The sequence below is a fragment of the Lagenorhynchus albirostris genome, chromosome 2, assembly GCF_949774975.1.
Source record: "Lagenorhynchus albirostris chromosome 2, mLagAlb1.1, whole genome shotgun sequence".
In the NCBI taxonomy this organism is placed as follows: Eukaryota; Metazoa; Chordata; class Mammalia; order Artiodactyla; family Delphinidae; genus Lagenorhynchus; species Lagenorhynchus albirostris.
Genome location: NC_083096.1, coordinates 461,357 through 480,278, shown reverse-complemented (window position 1 = coordinate 480,278; position 18,922 = coordinate 461,357). Strand labels below are relative to the sequence as shown.

The 18,922-nt window shown below is 48.6% G+C and overlaps 1 protein-coding gene across 20 annotated transcripts in view; it reads left to right on the top strand.

Annotated features, from left to right (window-relative positions):
* PPP1R12B (protein phosphatase 1 regulatory subunit 12B) overlaps positions 1-18,922 on the top strand; it is a 209,199-nt gene that overhangs the window by 123,062 nt on the left and 67,215 nt on the right. The window contains exon 20 of one of the 20 annotated variants that reach the window (XM_060126040.1): positions 8,782-11,223. The exons of the other annotated variants lie outside the window; for them this stretch is intronic. Within the exon in view, the coding sequence (XP_059982023.1) occupies positions 8,782-8,796 (15 nt within the window). The 3' untranslated portion in view covers positions 8,797-11,223. Of the gene's footprint in view, positions 1-8,781; positions 11,224-18,922 lie in introns of those variants that run through there. 20 annotated transcript variants of the gene reach the window in all.

Sequence of the window (18,922 nt, the reverse complement as noted above, 5' to 3'; positions counted from 1 at the left end):
TCCTGAGAGGCAGCCGCTCTTCCGATTGCCGCCACCGTAGAGCAGTGTTGCCTGTTCTTGAGCCTCGCGTACATGGAATCAGTCGGTGATAATACTTTACTTTAAGGGTAGAAAGGAAACTCTGTCTCCAGTCAGAGTTGGAACTAAAATGATTGCAGATGTGCACAGATGCTCTCCTCTTCTCGAAGATTCTTCAGCCCCTCACCCATATATCAGTAACAAGAGCATGGCTGAGAAAACCTTTCTGTTGTTTAACCTTAATCTCTGTAGACATCGTGGAAATTTATTTCTTTTTGTGGACCTAAGCTAGAAAAATGTAACCAACATTTGTACACAGGTAAGGTTGATGGCCAGGAACGGCCCTGATGTTTGTCATGCAGTCTGGGAGGGAGGAAGGAGGCTAGTCATGCATTTCTTTGTTGGTGACACAAGGGACGCTGAGAAGGCTGGGGGCTTGGTCGGGGCCCTGCACGGTGCGTGCTTTTAATCAAAACCATCCCCGCCGGAAAACCGACAATGAGCACAGGGCTTCATGTCTTAGCAGCCGCTTAGCCCATGTGCTTAGAGCAGATGTGCGTGGTTGTCTGCGTTAGACGGGTGACCGTCTCCAGAAGTCCTAATATAGCCTGTATCTTGCTAAGTGAAAAAGAAACTGAGTCTGGATTTGACGTGAGGAAGGAGGTACCGCAGTCAGAAGTGCCGCCCCCTGCACTGCTCGTGAGGCACAGGCGCTGGAGCAGTCACGGGCACACTGCAGGTGCTGATGGCCCTTGGGCTCTTCTCGTCCTCTCTTCACTTGCGTCTTTGGCCTGCCTTCATTCTGCTTAACGCTGAGTTTCCTCTACGTGTTCTTGTCCTCTGAAGCAGACTGTTGCCCAGGCCAGTTCTGATATATGATTGAATTTATCACTAGAGGGAGCAAGTCGTCAAAAGAAAAGATGGTGAACAAGCACAATGGTGTCTAAGGAAGCTGAACGGGAGACGGATTGCTTTTGTTTTAAAGGAATTGTTGACCAGCCCAGTTTAATGCAGTGAAGTTACCCGCCTCCCAAATTTGGGCATCTTAGAATTGGGAAGGAATTTAGAAGAAACTTGGGTTAGGAACCTCGTTTTACAGTTAAGAGAACAGGCCCAGGGCGGTTAGGAAGTACTTGGGGACGTGAAAGCTCTAGGTGAGCGCCCTGTGCCCCGTGTCAGGGAGCCTTTATGGGACTGTGGTGGGGCCGACCTCACATCGCCCTCCATTCCCCATCCTTTTTTTTAAGGGATGCAGGTGAGCAGTCAGATGAAGAGGTCCGTCAGGTGAGGTGTGGATGTGTCCCAAGGTCAGAAGCTTTGTCCCCATGGAGGTGATTGTACCACCCGCCCGGCATGTGGATATTACACCAACCCAGGAGTTCTCCAGACCTCATAGTTTAGGGATTTTTATGGAGGCTTCAACATGGGCATAATTCATTATTAACTCAATCTCCACTCCCTTTACCTTCCCCCCAGAAGATGGAGGGTGAGTCTAAAAGTTCCAAGTTTTTTTTTTTCTTAAAGTATAGTTAACATACAGTATTCTGTAAGTTGCAGGTGTACAATATAGTGGTTCACAATTTTTAACGGTTATACTCCATTTATAGTTACTATAGAATATTGGCTATATTCCGCATGTTATGCAATGTGTCCTTGTCGCTTATTTTTTACCCAGTAGATTGTACCGCTTACTCCCCCCTGCCCCCATTCTTACATTTGTTTTTTACTGAGCAGGTTACATGTTTGAAATGAGTTGCTAGTGGCATCTCGCCTCCTTGAGTAAAGGAAGGTCTTCTTGAAGGACACCTCGAAAGCCTCCTGAGAGTTTCAGGTTCAGTGGTAGAGGGTCAGCCTTCTCCTGCCAGGTGGGAGGGTACTTATGGAGGGAGGGTACATAAGTAGGTGGGTACTTATGTCTGTCCATCCTTCAAATAGGAAAATGCTTCTCCCTCTAGAATCCCTATTGCTTTTAGGCAAATCCGGTGGCATCAGTCTGAACAGAATCACGACACTTTACCTTCAAAGTCAGCAGTGTAGCGTCCAGTCTGGAGTGGAGCCTGTGGTCTGGTGGCTAACCCTCCTGTAAGAGGCCTTGGTTATAGGAGACACTGTTAAGGAAGCGTTGACCAGTAGGTGTTCAGATACCGGCCGTAGATAACCGGTAGCAGCTAGTCGGGAGAGACCTTGGTCAAGTGTGCAGAAGATATAAGCGATTAAACGTTAAGACTTTCAAACTAAATCAAAGAGAGGCTCAAAGTGAAATTTGCCAGCAAAGCTTGGTTTTAAACTAAGCTTTAACAGAAAATAAAACTTGCTTTGGGAGCCATTTGGCCCCAGAAATATCTCTAATACCAAAAGCCACTAAATGCATTTCCCATTTTGTCCTGCCTTCTCTTTTATAAGCTTCTCGTGTGTTCACTGAACAAGTACTTCCAGGTGCCTGTGGGCAGGGGTGCAGCAGTGAACAAAAAGCCCTGTTCTTGTAGAGTCTGCATTCTGGTGAAGCAGGCGGGCAGCGAGTAAAATGAACGTGCCAAGCAAACGGTGTGTGGAAGATGAAAAGCCGTGTGGAGTGGCTCCAGGACTCAGGAGTGGGGAGTGCAGGGCGGGGGGCGCTGAGCATCTAAGGGGGGGTCGGTGTCGGCCTTGCCGCGAAGGCAGCACTGGAGCCCAGCGTGAAGGGAGTGAGTGGGGAGCCCCGTGGATGTGCGCAGGCAGAGGGAACAGAGCCCGCGGGGCCGTGAGGCAGGAGGACAGGCAGGACCTGTGAGGAGACGGCGTGGGCATGAGAGCCCACGGCAGAGCCCGGCGGTCGGTGCCAGGGCGTGCGAGCCCGTGTAGAGCTCTGCGCAGCAGAGGGGCAGGAGTCACATTCTGGGGGGACTCCGCCTGCTGTTTGGAGAAGACCCTCTATGTCACCCTAACCCAGGACTAACGAGGGGTTTGGGCCAGGTGATCTCAGGTGGTGAAGATGCTGAGAAGTTTTCATATGCACGGCGTATTTCAGAGTTAGAATCAGCAAGACCTCTGCGGGATTGGGTATACAGTGAGAAGAACAGAGGGGGGTCAAGGTTGGCACCAAAGCTTTTGGCTCAAGTGCCTGAGAGGGTGGAGTTTTCATGAACTGAGATGGAGAGGACTCTGGAAGGGCAGGCCTTTGGGTTTGGCTCTAGAAGCCCTGGATTTGATGTGTCTGACCGCCGTCCACAGGGAAATGTCAGGGGCGGAGTTGGAGGTACAGACTGGATGCAAACATGCAGGTTGTCTCGGGAACCATGACATCGGAGCAGCTCACCAAGAGGGCAAGTGTAGACAGAGACGCCCAGGAAACGGGCAAGTCAGAGCACTTGGCTCTGAGAATGTGACTGCAGTTTCCCCCTTTTCCAGAACAAAGTCAGGCAAACAAAGCACGCTCACACAGAACAGTAGGTAGTTCGCGTATTATTTCACCTGCTTTTCTCAACTGGTGCAGGGCTGTTCCCCGTGAAAGCTGCCTGGCCTGTTTGTGGAAGAGCCGTGTAGTCGTGGAGGAGAGCCAGTTCCTGGAGCTCCCCTGACAGCTTCTGAAACAGAAATTACTGCCTCTCTGCAGACCTTGTCTGGAGGTCTCTGAAGACCAGGAATGTCATAAGACTTTTTGTTACAGGAGAGGAATTCTACCGATTAACCGTATCTACAAATGATCTTTTAAGCTGACTCAGCTTTTGGTTCCCTTTGCCTTACCTGACTTCCCTCAGTTGATTGCATCTTTGAATAACTAGCGCTCCATTTCACTTAAGGAGAGGCTTTCCTTGAAAACCTCATTTCTAGGTGCTGCTCGTCTGTACCAAACTCTGGTTTATCCCTGTGCTGCCTACAAGGGCGGTCGTAGGCTTGGGGTTTTAGAACTGAAAGCAGCTCTAAACTTCTGCCCTCCCCTCCCCTCCCCTCCCCTCCCCTCCCCTCCCCTCCCCTCCCCTCCCCTCCCCTCCCCTCCCCTCCCCTCCCCTCCCCTCCCCTCCCCTCCCCTCCCCTCCCTCCCTCCCCTCCCCTCCCTCCCTCCCCTCCCTCCCCCCTCCCCTCCCTCCCCTCCCTCCCCCCTCCCCTCCCCTCCCCTCCCCTCCCTCCCCTCCCCTCCCTCCCCCTCCCCTCCCTCCCCTCCCTCCCCTCCCTCCCCTCCCTCTCCCACATCACATACCTTGCAGGATCTCAGGTCCCCGACCAGGGATTGAACCCAAGCCACGGCAGTGAGAGCGCCAAGTCCTAACCACTGGACCACCAGGGAATTCCCTAAACTTCTCATTTTAGAGATCACAGCTGAGGAGGCCCAGAGAGAGGGAGCACAGCTGTGTCTAGGGCTTTGCACCGCATTCTCCTGAGTCTGTATCTGTCGTGTATGTTGGGTGATGTACTGTCACAACAGGCTAGGAGTGCAGACCCAGGAGCTGGGCTCCCGGGGCAACCCCACCTTGACCGCTGAACTGCTTTGGACGAGATGCTTCGGTTTCCTCATTGTAAAGTGGGGATAATAATAGTGTCTACCTCTTAGAGTTGTAAAATGAAAATGAGTTAATGCATTTAAATAGTTAGAGATGAGTAAGAGCCACTCAAATTATTTTCCAAATCTGTAGGTTCCTAAATCTGGATGAGAGAATGGCTTTTGGAATACTCTCACTGACTTCAGAATCATGTGATTTTGAAGTTAAGTTATTAATTTATCCATAAAGAATGGATTCTTTGAAGAGTCAGAGAAGTAGCTCAGGCTCCAGCATGTGCTTGTGCTCTGAAAATGAACCTGATGAGTTTTGAGAAATAAATCTTAAAAGCAGTTGCTGAGGCAGGGACAGAAATGAGTAGAGAAGGAAGGACCGAGAGCTCAGTGTTTCCTAGTTTGCTTGGAGCCCTTTGAAGACCTGAGGAGAACAAGTCCCTGCACATCTCCGTGTCCTCAAGCAGGCTTTAACCCTTCTGCCTAAACACCCTCCCGTTTCTGTTTTTCTGCATGTGTTCCCACAGATCTTCACCACTCCCCCCACTCTCTTTCTTCGAGTAAATAACGGCCCTTTTTCCCACTTGCTCTGAGTTTTCACAGTTTTGCGTCTGGCTGTTTGCTGGATCTTCACCCCTCTGTCAAGCAAGATTTTGAATCTTGTTACTTAATCTCGTGAAGCCCCTTTATCTGCTGGAGGGCGTCCAGCGATTTTCTGTCCGCTCTCCACCGCTGGGCAGTGTCTTCGCCATTCTCCTTTTAGGTAAAAGCCTAGGACTGTTTTGCTTTCCCTTCTCTCTGGGGCCTGATTGCCTAATATGGTAAAGTATGTCCCAGACAAGCCTGTGCTGTTGAGATAGAACCAACAGTCTAAGTTTAAAGACGCGGTAGGTAAGCTCTCGGGTGGAGTTGCTTATTTCTGTAGGAAAGTAGTATTTTTCACAGTGTACCGTAAAGCCACCATAATCTTTGTTTTTAAGCAAGCCACTCTTCCTTTTAATCGAGTGAAAAGATAGTAAAGTATAGATTTTCCTCCCTCAGCTTCTTTATCTTCAGCCAGATAAGAAGAAGAGGAGGAAAGGGTGGTTAGCGTGTCCCTAGAATGAGCGGGCTGGAGAAGCCCGGGAAATTTGATGATAATGCTCATAGGAATAGATTTAATGAGAGGGCCGTCATGAACAGCCCCCAGGGCTCGGCAGACTCTCCGCGCAGGCCGTCGGGGTCCCAGCAGTGACGACGGGGGGCCGGGGGTGCGGGTGGAGAGACTGGGAAGCGCCTTCTGTCCAGGCTGCGTGAGGGGGCTTCTCCAGCTGTGACTCCACGCTCACTGGACGGCCTCTCCTTTCACTGCACACTTGCTCTTGCTTTGCAACCGTCGTTCTTAAAATACTACAGCTGCTGGGATTTGCTATATATGGGTCATACTTGTGCCTTGCTGTAGCCAAGCTGTATAAACCATCTTGAGAACAAAGTTTCTTTTGGCATCTTCCTTCCTTTTAAGGACTCTATTAATTTTGGGTCATGCCATTGCCAAGCAAATCTCAGTAATCAAAATACACATGTATTCCTTTCAGACCCGGTAATTTTTGGACCCGCTGTCCCACGTCATCAGTGAATTCTGCTTCAGTCAGAAATCGTTTTTAAGATAGAATAAATTGACCTTCAAGGTATCTGTTTGAGCTTTGCTCAATGTCTTATACAAAGATGTGAACTTTATCAACTGCTGAGGGTAGGACAGTTAACCTCTTGACCTTGCCTTTTATTCCATTCTCTTTCTTCTCTGACTGCCTTTAAGGTATCCGTTTTTGTTAGTGACCTGTAACCTTATGTCTCTTTGTTGGAGGGATGCCAGCGAGCTTGAAACTCTGCTGGAACTTGTCTTTCATGATTACAAAGGCAATGCGTTTCATTATAGAAAATATACGAAGTACAGAAAAGTGTAGAGAGTATTTCTAGAGGAGGCTGTCCTTTTAGGGGTCACCGCGATGGCTGACGTTGTGGATGCGTTTCGTGGTCAGGGGCCAGGGAAGCCAGACACCCTTGTGTGTCCCGTAAAACAGACAGTTGTCCCGCAGCTGGGCTTCTCACCGTCTCCCTGGACAGTCAGAGATAAAAGCCTTTCTGTTATCTGAGTTCAAAACCCAAGTTGATTTTATGTATGAACTCACATTTTTTGGCAGAGGGAGGTTCTAAATATCCAACCACCGTGTCAGCTGAGGAGAAACTGCACCTTGGTTTGCTCACGCCTGGCAGCAGTGCCTCCTGCACGATGACGTCATCGCACAGCACACCCTTCGTGACAGCCCTGTGGGGGGTCCACGCCTCCGGCTGCTCCATGGCACCTCCCAGTATTACTGGCCCCCCAGGTTCACACATTGAAATACGTGTTCCATTATAAATGATTTTCTGTTTGTTTCTTCTTCGTGTTTAATTATTGATTTTTGTGATTTTAGCTGAGTTTTACATCTAAGAATTTCATTTCAGGATAGTCAAGGTCGGGGCGGGGGTGGGTAGAAGATATTTGTTATAAAAGGAGATTCATACCGCTATAAAGAATAAGAAAAAGTTGTCTAAGTCATTCACTCAAAAGAGATTATTGTTTGACGTTACGGTGAATCTCCTGCCGGTATGTTTCCTAAGAGTTTTTTTTCCCAAGACCAGAGGAGGATCGTTCCCGCCCTGAGCACTCCTGGGACCCCATCATTACCGTGGCGGCAGCTTCCTGTGAGGTTGTCTTCAGAGCACTCAGTCAGTCTGTGCTGGCTTTGATCGTGGAGAGCCTCCAGGGATAATTGCTCCCCTTTCAGTGCAGTCTGGGGGTTACCTTAGTTACAGGAGTCTTCATTTCTCCTGTTGATGGTGTGGCTGGAGAGCTTTAACCATGGCTTAGGCTTAGCTAATGCCAGCGTTCTAGCCCCATGATGGAGGTGGAAAGCTTAGTGTGGGATTTGCAGCTCGTTCTCAGTGAGTGAAGTGTTCATAGATCTGCCCCAGCAGGAATGTTGAGCTTGAGGCACTGATAGATGTCGCCTTTCCCGGTGTTGTTGTGGGAGGACCGGAGGGGTAGGGTGGTGGGGTGAATGGTCACAGTTTACCAGTCTTCATTTTCTCCAGCTCCATCTTCGGTCAGGCAAGCTCAAGAATCAGAGAGCAGGCATTTAGGGACATGAATTTCTTTCATGAAAAACCATAATATTCTATCCAAACGTAACCCTGTAAGGTACACAAATGTTCCCACAGGTGTGCCTTAGCAGTGCATGCTTTCCTGTGCTTTTAACATTTTTTGTCTTCTTACAACCCAAACTCTTACACTGTGAATTATGCCAACGTTATTGGCTACTGAGAAGAGAGAAGGGACTTTTAAAAAGCCCTTTAGCCAATTAATAGCTCAAATGAAAATACTTAGTATGGTCTTGGAGCTTATAGCTCCGGTTATATTCCTGAAATATTTTTCAGGTTATAGAAGCATTTTAAGAGGAAAATAACATGTTTGGATCTCGTTTAACCAAGTGAAACAGTTCATGCGTCAAGATGGGGCTTTGCCTGGCGCTGAGGGACTTTCAGAAGTGCTTCACCAAGGTGGCGGTCACGGGGCTGTCATCACCGAGTGCTGCGGTCTCCCTTTCCCCGAGTGCCCGGCTGCTGTGGAGGGTCCGCATTCTGCGCCCTGGGGGGAGGCGGCGGGCAGGTGTCCGGGCCTATTCTTCAGCAGTGGGTGCGGAGGGGCGTCCAGCCTAGTCCTGGTCTCGGCACCTACCGCTCTAGGTCAGGGCTCAGCAGACGCTTTATGTGAAGGGCCTGACCGTCAGCGTGTTCTGCTTTGCCGGCCACAGGGTCTGTCGCGCCTGCTCGGCTCTGCTGTCCAGTGGGAAAGCAGCCGTGGACAGTGCGTCATGAATGGGCGCGGCTGTGTTCCAATAAAACTTTATGCACAAGCAGGCTGGTGGGCTGCACTCGGCCTCCGGGCCAGGCCCCAGTTTGGCAGCCTCTGCTCTAGGTTCCCAGCTCAGAAGGAGTTTGCTGACGTCAGCGTGGCTCCAAGCGCCCACTGTCCCCCATCCAAGCACTCCTTTGGTAATGCCGCATCTTGCTGACTCTGGAGCACGACTGACAGCTCGTGGGCAGGGGAGTCACCTGTTGCGAGGCGTCCGTGTCGTCTGGCCTCAGCTGGAAAGGCACTGGTGGATTTTGGTCCCGCTGCAGGAAACGTGGCCAAGCTTCCTGAAGGAGGAGCCCAGGAGGGAGAGTGTCTGTCTTCTGTATCGTCCACATGGAGTTTCTCTGCTCTGTTACAGGTCTTTACCTTCTGAGGAGAAAGTCTGAGATGGTGGGTTCCCGGTCTGTCCCTTATCGGCGTTTCTCACCTGAGCCGTCCCTTCCTACCTCCCAGGGACCTACAGGCACGGCTGGACGCAGGCAGTCGCTTGCCACGTGAGAAGTGCAGCTCTTTGTAGGCTCTGACCACAGCCGAGTTGGCGCCTGAGGCTCACAGGTTCTTAGGAGGTGCCTGTCCAAAGGTCGTTGCTTGCTGTCAGTCACTCTAACGGCTGGTTATCATTTGAATTCCTCAGGAGTAGATTCTGGAATTTATTGTCTTTTGCCTTGTTAACTTTCAGTCTGCAGAATATATGCAGGAAGAATTGCGGGCGGGGGGGCGGATTTGCAGAGGGGTTGACATAAATCTTCAAAGCTTTGACCCTGCTTTTACTTGAAATGATATTTAAAAGGAGTGGATTTTTAGAAAGAAGCTAATGAAATTTTGATCCTTCAACAATTTTAGGGAAAAAAGTGATGAAAGCTGACAGTAATCTGTCACAGTAAAGACTTCTATCAGATGTGGGAACTGATGATAGGTTAGCACAATTAATTTTGTGCCAAGTAAGCAAAACCAGACCTTCTCTTGAGAATACGGGTCTACCTAACGTGTGCCTGTTGTCCAAGAAGTCTCTTGGGTCACTGGTGACCTTTGGTGCTCAGGAATAAAACAGTGAAATACCGTTCGGGCACCTGCGAGATTATTTCTGGCGTGCTTGACTCGGAGCTCTGGGCAGGCTTGGGTACTGGTGCCCAGCGAGCTGAGCGGTTCTCAGTGATGACGGGTGAAGGTAACAGGTGAGCTTCTGCCGTCGTCTTCCTCAAGCTGTTCAGGAAGAACCAGTGCGGTCATTTGTTTAGGACATGGATTTTCGAGCCTCTCCCCGCGTGATTCCGAATTGGTGGAGGGTGGAAAGCCTGGGAGCCTGCATCATACAAGCCTCCAGGGGAATCCCAACGGGCAGGTTTCACAGACACTGTCCTCGAGGTACGTGAACGTTTAGGGGTTGCTAGCATCCCAGGGAGGCCGTCATAAAGCCTAGGACTCCCTGGGGCACAGCTCAGAGCCAGCCTCCACGCCTTGCCTCCCTGCAGAAGGCACGCACTGATTGGGTGCCCGCCATGTGTCGGGCTGCGCGCCTCGGGGATGCAGGAGTATGACAGCAGGCATGCTCACATCCTGAGGGGCAGGAGCCGGTCCTGTTAGACGCCCGCATCGAGACACCTAACAGGCCGTTGAACCGAGGAACCTGGTGGTTGTGGAAGACGTGCGACGGATCTGGAGTCACTGCCTTAGGACGGGGATTTAGTGCCCGAGGACTGGGTGAGACTGCTCAGGAAAAGGGCACAGTTAGCACAAGAGGGCCTGTGGCCACGTTCCAGATTATTCCAGGGCTCGCCCTGGACAAGACCCAGAGTATTTCTCCGATTGTAATGGAAGAACGTGTACAGATAAGTTGGTGGATCTCATGGTGGGAAAACGAAGTAGCTCTGATCTGCCTTTTTGTCACATACACACTTTATATGTACAGAGCAATCAGAGCCTGTTAGAATCCAGATGAAAGATGACGAAATAGGTCTCTAGTGCTTCGCGTGGACTGAACGGGAGAAGTCGGCAGGACTCACTGTCTTCCTGGCTGTGGGGCGGGAGCATCGCGGGAGTGTGGGGCAGCTGGGAAGATGCAGGGGCGGGGGAGACGGTGCTGGCTTTGGAGCCAGAGACCTACATTCAGAGCCAGTTCCACCTCTTATTGGCTGTATGGCCTTGGAAAAGTCGTTTAACTTCTCGGAACTCTGACAGTGCTTTAATCTGCAAAATGAGATCACTCTTCCTGTCTCACAGGCTTAATGTAAGGAACAGCAGTACAAATGTTTTTTACTTTAGGTAGTGCCAAGCTTTTAATAAATGAAAGCTACTAGTATAATGGTCCTACACGTGTCTCCTTCCCCCCGTCTTTGAGCTTCTTTATTCCCGTTCCTTGGAATGCTCTTCTTGCTTTATTGCCTCTTTCTCCGACTCCCCCTCCCTTTTTAGTGCACATGCATGTTTTAGGCTAAGCTCCACCTCCTCCAAGAAGCCTTCCTTTGATCCCTCCTCCGACTGGACTAGAGTCTTCTCAGTATCTTGAATTTACCTTTAATACACGGTGATTATCATTATTAGATTGTATTTGCCAATTAAAGTAAAATCCTTAAAGGTGTGGTCTGTTTCTTCTTCATTATTTTACCCTCAAGATCTAGTGTTTAGGTATGTTTTCTCTGAAAACTTGTAGAACAGCTCAGTTGGTGTCATTCACATTTCTGACTTGGTGACTGTGTGTGCCGCGTGCTGGAGTGAGGCTGGGAATTCGGGAGGAAGAGCGTGTTTGGGGCGCAGGTGACGATTTTGCTTTCGGTCGTGCTGAGCTGGAAGGGAAGCGTCCCACACGCGACTGGATGTGTGGGCTGAGTGTGGGGAGGTGCGGGGCTGGGGGAAGCGAGGGCGCCCATCACATAGGCCGTCTCTTCAGACGCGCTGCCGCCTGTGGAGCCGCCTGTGAGTGCTGAGTGACCACAGCCAGCGCGGTGAGCATGGTGGCGCTGGCCACGGCGCTGCAGCAGCTGCGCTGGTGGCAGGGGCAGGGCAGGAGATGGGCCGATGCACGGAACAGCTTCCCCACGGGAAATGGGAGCTCCGCTGCCAGAAGCAGGGGAGGGGAGCAAGTGCCCCCACGCCTGCCTCGGCCACGTCACAGGACTCTGCTGCCCACAGAGGGTGCGCTCGGAGGCCCCTGGGCCTGGTGACTGGCAGGCATTGCTGGCTCGGGAGGGCAGTTTGGGGGCGGGGGACAGGCCCTGGAGCAGCGGCATCTGCTCTGTGACTGACTGCGTGCAGGGCGTGTGATGAGTTTTCTGGGGTTAATAGTGTCTGGTTCGTAGCCATTTGCTCTGGGGGCAAAGCTCCAAAATAGTTTGCTGATTAAAAAAATCTTCTACATGCACCCCAACGTTCATAGCACAATAGCCACATAATCTTCACAATAGCCAGGACATGGAAACAACCTAAATGTCCAACAACAGAGGACTGGATAGAGAAGACGTGGTACATATATACAATGGAATATTACTCAGCCATAAAAAGGCTTGAAATGATGCCATTTGTAGCAACATGGATGCAACTAGAGATTATCATACTAAGTGAAGTAAGTCAGACAAAGACAAATACCATATGATATCACTTATCTGTGGAATCTAAAATATGACACCAATGAACTCATCTACAAAACAGAAACAGACTCACGGACATAGAGAACAGACTTGTGGTTGCCAAGGGGGAGGAGTTGGTGAGGGAAGGATTGGGAGTTTGGGGTTAGCAGATGCAAACTATTATATATAATATGGATAAGCAACAAGGTCCTACTTTATAGCACAGGCATGTATATTCAATATCCTGTGATAAAACATAATGGAAAAGAATGAAAAAGAATATATATGTAACTGAATCACTTTGTTGTACACCTGAAACTAACACAACATTGTGAATGAATTCTACTTCAATTAAAAAAACAAAATCTTCCTAAAGGCTGGAAGAGTTCAAATAGATCTAATCTTCCTATCACTTGGCCGACTGTGGTGACGGCCCGATTTTATGCTTCCCCCGACTGCTCCCCCAACACTCCTTACTGTGCATTGCTGCTGTCTCCTGGCCGCCCGCTCCCACGTGGATGTTCCGAGGGAATGAAAAGCAGAGTGTCTCTGCCTCGGAGGAGCTCTTTCCACAGTTGACGCCAGCTGTGAGGCAGGGGTTGGTTATTGATCCGTCGGCGGGGGGCGGCTGTCTGGCACCGTCAGGCTCCCAGCTTGTTTTCTCTGACGTGCTTCTGCCTTTTTTGTGTTTAGCTTACTCGTTTACAGGATGCTTTCAGAGAGAAAGCCTAATCCAGGATTGAGAGAGTTCTGCTTACGCCACACCGAGAAGCTTTTATAGAGCACAGCTGTGGAGAACAGCCCTAAGAGGTTCTGGTTCATCTAAGAGGGTTTCCTCAAAGCAGAAAGCTTCCTCCCAGCCCCCGCTTCTCCCCGTCCTCAGTTGCATCATCTCCCCAGAAGGGTGCCACAGGCAAAGCAGAGCCGCTAACGGTGCACCCTGGGGAGGGTCAGGGGCTGGGCTGACTCCAGCCTCGCCGCCTCTGGTCCACAGCAGCGCGGTGCTCTGAGGAGCTGCTCTTGTGGTGTGTTCCGAAGCCCTTTAAAGAACTGCCTGCTGCCCTTGACTTCCTGGCAACGATGTTGTTCCACCGCAACCTACAGCTGACCTTAAAGGGGTAAATTTGATTTGGATAGTAATGATTATTAGAAAACTATTTCAACATAGACTGGTTAAGAAAGTTAAGGAGGAGTATGTAACCTCACTAGTATTCAAAGCTATAAATGAGCATCAGGAAGTAGGATTTTATTTTTCACCGACCAAAATAGGAAAAGATGTTGAAAAGGTAATGGCCAGTTTAGGTGGGAGGAGAGTGAGATGGGTCTCCTCGTATTTCATGTTGGGAATGCAAATTAATACTTCCTTTTTGGAAAGCAAATTGCCAAGGTATCAAAGGCCCTGAGTTGATCCAGAATTTTCATTTTTGGAAGTCTATCTCTAGGAAATAGTCCTGAATATGAAAAAGGAAAAAAAAAAAAAGCTTATGTACAGAGGTTTTAACCACAGGGTGTGTTATATATATGTGGCTCTCTAAACATTTGTCCATTCAGTAAATACTCGAGTGCCTGTTATATGGGAGGTGTCTGTTTGGTGCTGTTGAACAGAACGAGTCCACTTAGCGATTTATAATAGTGGAAAAAACGGGAACAACCTAAATGTCCAGTATTCTGGCGGCAGTTAAGTAAATGATGATTCGCGCACACAGCGGATGCTGTGAATCACAGCTTGCTTTCCATCCCCTGACGGCCAGCCCTTTAGGGTGTTTCCTTGGAACAGACTAGAGTAGGAGGCAGCCGTTTGGAAATGAGTTGCAAAGGCAGTGTCACGCCCTGGATAAATGCTCATGATGAAGTGTCATCGAATGAGCTGGACCCACAGGTACACCTGTTACGTGAGCACACGTGTTAGGGTCAGAGACCGAGGACGGCCACCGTGCGTTGGCGGTGGCTGTGTTCCTGTGGTGGGACAGAGTATGACCGACTCTTGTCTTCTCATCTTTATTTTCTGAATCTTCCTTGATGAGCCCCTGTTGCTTGTGTAATTTTTTTTCCTAAATGCTTTGGCAGCACAAACTTCCAGAAAGTAGAGGCTTGAAAGTGAAGCAAAGTGGAGTGTAGGCTTCTGTCACGAGCTGTATCCTGCTCTCCGACTGTCGCCTGTTTCCGCTGCGTGGAGTACCGCGGCGGGATTGGGGCGCAGGCAGCCAGGGGCCTCTCAGGGCCTGTGTGTTTGGGAAGCCCTCTGGGGTGTTATCTGAACACTGCCTGGGACTGGGGGGCTGAGGGCCACCCCGTAACGTCAGGATCAGCGTGGTTTCTGGCGCCGTGCGCTGAAATTGAACAGCTCACATACAGTCACAGTTCTGAGAAGCTGTGAAATGTACCCCTGAACCCAGCTTCACTCCTCCCCCCGCCTCCCCCCGCCCCGCTCCCCCGCCCCGCTCCTTCTCTCCACGTCTGCTCGTCTGCTCACCTGCTTGCGGGCCGCCGCGCCCAGGCCTGACTCGGTGGTGCTCGGGGCCTGCGTGCTCACCTCCTGGGTACAGCCGCGCCGTGCTGCCTGCTTGTGCTCCTCCGGCACTTGGAGCTGGTCAGCTGGAGATTGACTTTTGTGTCTTCTCAGCTCTCAGGGACGGACGTGTCTGGGGCTTGGGCGGGGGGAGGTTCTGTTTTGTCTGGGCTGGCTTGCTGTGTTCTGTTTGAAGCTTAGATTGCGTCTACACCCCGCACCAGGCACCAGCAGGTGTGCTTTGCAGAGTGGTGGTCAGACAGACAGATCCCTGCGTCTGGTGAGGCTCATTCCAGGAGTGCTTGGCCCTCTCCCTTCACCTGGCAACCTACTGACTCAGCATACTTATACGCCAGCAAACTGTGGAGGTCTCAGAAAGCTCTTTCTGGAAGGCACTTTACAAACTGTTCTAGCCCAGCTCCCTTATTCTATAGATTAAGCACCTGGGCCCCCAAGGGGGCATGGCTTCACCTGAGCTGTGCAAGGACTGGGTGTCAGAGAGTGCAAGCCCTGAGCCCCCAGACCCGCTGTCCTCCTGCAGGGCTGGGTGTGCCCCCCGGCGCAGGGGCTGGCTGCCCTTGCTCCCGGGTGGGGAGAGCGCCCTCTTCTCGTGCCCGTTGACTCAAGTATGGGAACTAGGGGTAGAGTTCATACACGAGCTTTACAGCAGAGGCTGCTGCTGCCCCCAGCTTAGTACCTTTTTAAAGTCACCTTCCCTCCGTACCTCACATTCTAGTATACCCGTTATTTCTTTCAATCCACACAGTTTCCAAATGGCAGGAATATTCCTCCACTACAGTTGATTTTGAGTTTGAACTTTGGATATATTTGCTAATGTTTACAGACTGGTGAGGTTAGGGGAGCTGAACTGCTATTATTTCAAAAGTAAAAGCCATTAGTGATAAGGGTAATTCACAAACGGATGGTAGTCAAACTGGCAATGGTAGATACCAGAAGACAGGACAGTATCTTCAAAGTGCTGTGGGAAAACAGTTATGAACCTACAGCTCTATGCAGTGATTTATTTACACACAAGTGTAAAATAAAGGCGTTTTCAGACACACAGGGGCTAACTGCTCAACCCGCAAACCCCAACTGATGAAAGAACTAAGGGATGTTCTTCAGCAAAAAGAAAACTAAATGCAGAAAGAAGTGAAATACAAGAAACAAAGTGTTGAATACGGTAATAAAGCTATCTTTCTTTAATGTTTAAAACACTGGATCTAGAATTCTAGAAATAATGTGGTGTTAAAGGTGTAAAACTGTCCTGTGGTTCTTGTTTTCAGCAGAAAAGATACTGATTAACTTTACACACTTTTAAAGAAAAAAAATACTTAAATAAGTGTTAAATTACTGTGTAGGAATAACCACTAAAGTCATACAGAATTAGAAGGTACAGCTCCTAAATCAGTAGAGGAAAAACAGGTAAGTTGAAGATTCATTCACTCCATCCAATGGAAAACAGGAAAGGGGATGAAAAGAAGAAAAGGGGAAAATAGGAACTACAAAATAAAATGTGTAAGTAGTCATGATGAACATGAATTTACCTATAAAGCCAGAGGCACTCAGGTTGGATTATTCTACTATAAGCTCTCTTCAAAGTTGTACTTAGCAGTAAAAGATAAAAGTATGGGGAGAATATATGCAAATACTCACCAAGAGGAAGCTGATCTGGCAACATTAATAGCCATCAAAGATAATTTTAAGGGCTTCCCTGGTGGCGCAGTGGTTGAGAGTCCGCCTGCCGATGCAGGGGACGCGGGTTCGTGCCCCGGTCCGGGAGGATCCCACATGCCGCGGAGCGGCTGCGCCCGTGAGCCATGGCCGCTGAGCCTGCGCGTCCAGAGCCTGTGCTCCGCAACGGGAGAGGCCACACAGTGAGAGGCCCGCGTACCGCAAAAAAAAAAAAAAAGATAATTTTAAGCAAAAGACATCAAATGACAGGAAGATATTTCTTGATTGTGAAAAAGGAACAATCCCAAAGAAGTTATAAAGTAATGGACTGGAGACACTGAAAATATAGTCTCAAGATTTATAAAACAAAAGCTGTCAGAATAACACAAAGAAATAGTAGTATATCCACAATCAGAGTTTCAGATTTTAACACACCTCTCGCAGAAACTATATCAAACAGACAAAAATAGTTAAAGGACATAAAGGATTTGAACGCCATAATTAACCAACTTGATCCAATAAATACAGAGCACACATGGCATGTGTATCATGAGGACCACACTAAATTAAAACTCAGCATTCTCTCATTCATTCATCAAATATTTCTTGAGTGCCCAGTGTTTGCCATACACCGTTCTAGGCATGTGGAGTGCATTAGTCAACAAAACAGACAAAGAGCCTGGACTCGTGACGCTTATCTTCTCCCGGGGTATCAGGAGCAGGCAAGCAGTGGACAGCAGCCACAGTGAGGGATTGGGTGGAGAGAGGACAGGCTGTATTGTCAAATAGGGTGTCTGAGTAAATCTCATTGGCAGGCTGAGATTGGGGCAAAGAATTGAAGAAGCTGAGTGAGTTAGCCATAAAGCTATCTGGAGGAAGAGTATTCCAGGCAGAGGCATCAGCTAGAGCAAAGGCCATAGAAGAAGCTGGGGAGGAGAGTAATATGAAAGAGAATCAGATCATGTGGGTGTAGGGTGTTGTAGGCCTTTTTCATTTACTCTGCATGAAATGAGGAGCCATTGCAGGAATTTGAGTAGAGGAATGGCATGGTCTGACTTACGTTTTAAGGTAATCCCTCTAGCTGCTGTATTGAGATTAGACTTGAGACAAGAGCAGAAGCTGCCGGACCGTTACAGTAATTCAGGCAGGAAATGATGGGGGCTTGGAACACATGGTAGCAGGATAGGAGTTGAGAGTTGATAAGATTCTGGACGTGAGGAAAACACGACAATCCAAAACCTGTGGGACGCAGTAAAAACAGTTCTAAGAGGAAAGTTTATAGCAATGCAAGCCTGCCTCAGGAAACAAATATCTCAGATAAACAACCCTAACCTAAAGGAGCTAGAAAAAGAACAAAGCCCAAAGTTAGTAGAAGGAAAGAAATCATAAAGATCAGAGCAGAAATAAAATGAAATAGAGACCAAAAAAGAAAAGATCAGTGAAATTAAGAACTAATTCTTTGAAAAGATAAACAAAATTTATAAACCTTTAGCCAGACTCATGAAGAAAAAAACAGGGCCTAAATCAATAAAATCAGAAATGAAAAAGGAGAAGTTACAGCTGACACCACAGAAATACAAAGGATCCTAAGAGACTGCTACGAACAACTATATACCAATAAAAGAGACAACCTGGAAGAAATGGAAAAATTCCTAGAAATGTTCAAACTCCTAAGACTGAATTAAAAAGAAGTAGAAAATATGAACAGACCAATTACCAGTAATGAAATTGAATCAGTTATTTTATTTTTTTTATTGGAGTATAATTGCTTTACAATGTTGCGTTAGTTTCTGCTGTACAGTGAAGTGAATCAGCTCTATATATACATCTATCCCTCCCTCTTGGACCTCCCCCCACCCATCCCACCCACCTAGGTCTTCACAGAGCACCAATCTGAGCTCCCTGTGCTATGCAGCAGGTTCCCACTAGCTACCTGTCTTACACATGGTAGTGTATTTATGTCAAAACTAATCTTCCAATTCATCCCACCCTCCCCTTCCCCCTTCCCTCCACACGTCCGTTCTCTACGTCCGTGTTTCTATTCCTCCCCTGAAGATATGTTCATCTGTACCATTTTCCTACATTCCACATATATGCGTTAATATACGATATTTGTTTTTCTCTTTCTGACTTCACTCTGTATGACAGAGTCTAGGTCCATCCACGTCTCTACAAATGACCCAAATTCATTTATTTTTATGGCTGAGTAATACTCCATTATATGTACCACATCTTCTTTATCCATTCATCTGTTGATGGACATTTAGGTTGTTTCCATGTCCTGGCTATTGTGAACAGTGCTGCAATGAACATTGGGGTACATGTGTCTTTTTGAATTATGGTTTTCTCAGGGTATATGCCCAGTAGTGGGATAGCTGGATCATATGGTAGTTCTAGTCTTAGTTTTTTAAGGAATCTCCATACTCTTCTCCATAGTGGCTGTATCAGTTTACCCACCAACAGCCCAAGAGGGTTCCCTTTTCTCCACACCCTCTCTAGCATTTATTGTTTGTAGATTTTTTGATGATGGCCATTCTGACCGGTGTGGGGTGATACGTCATTGTAGTTTTGATTTGCATTTCTCTAATAGTTAGTGATGTTGAGCGTCTTTTCATGTGCCTCTTGGCCATCTGTATGTCTTCCTTGGTGAAATGTCTGTTTAGGTCTCCCGCCCATATTTTGATGGGGTTGTTTGGGTTTTTTTGATACTGAGCTGCATGAGCTTTTTGTATATTTTGACCAATCCTTTGTCC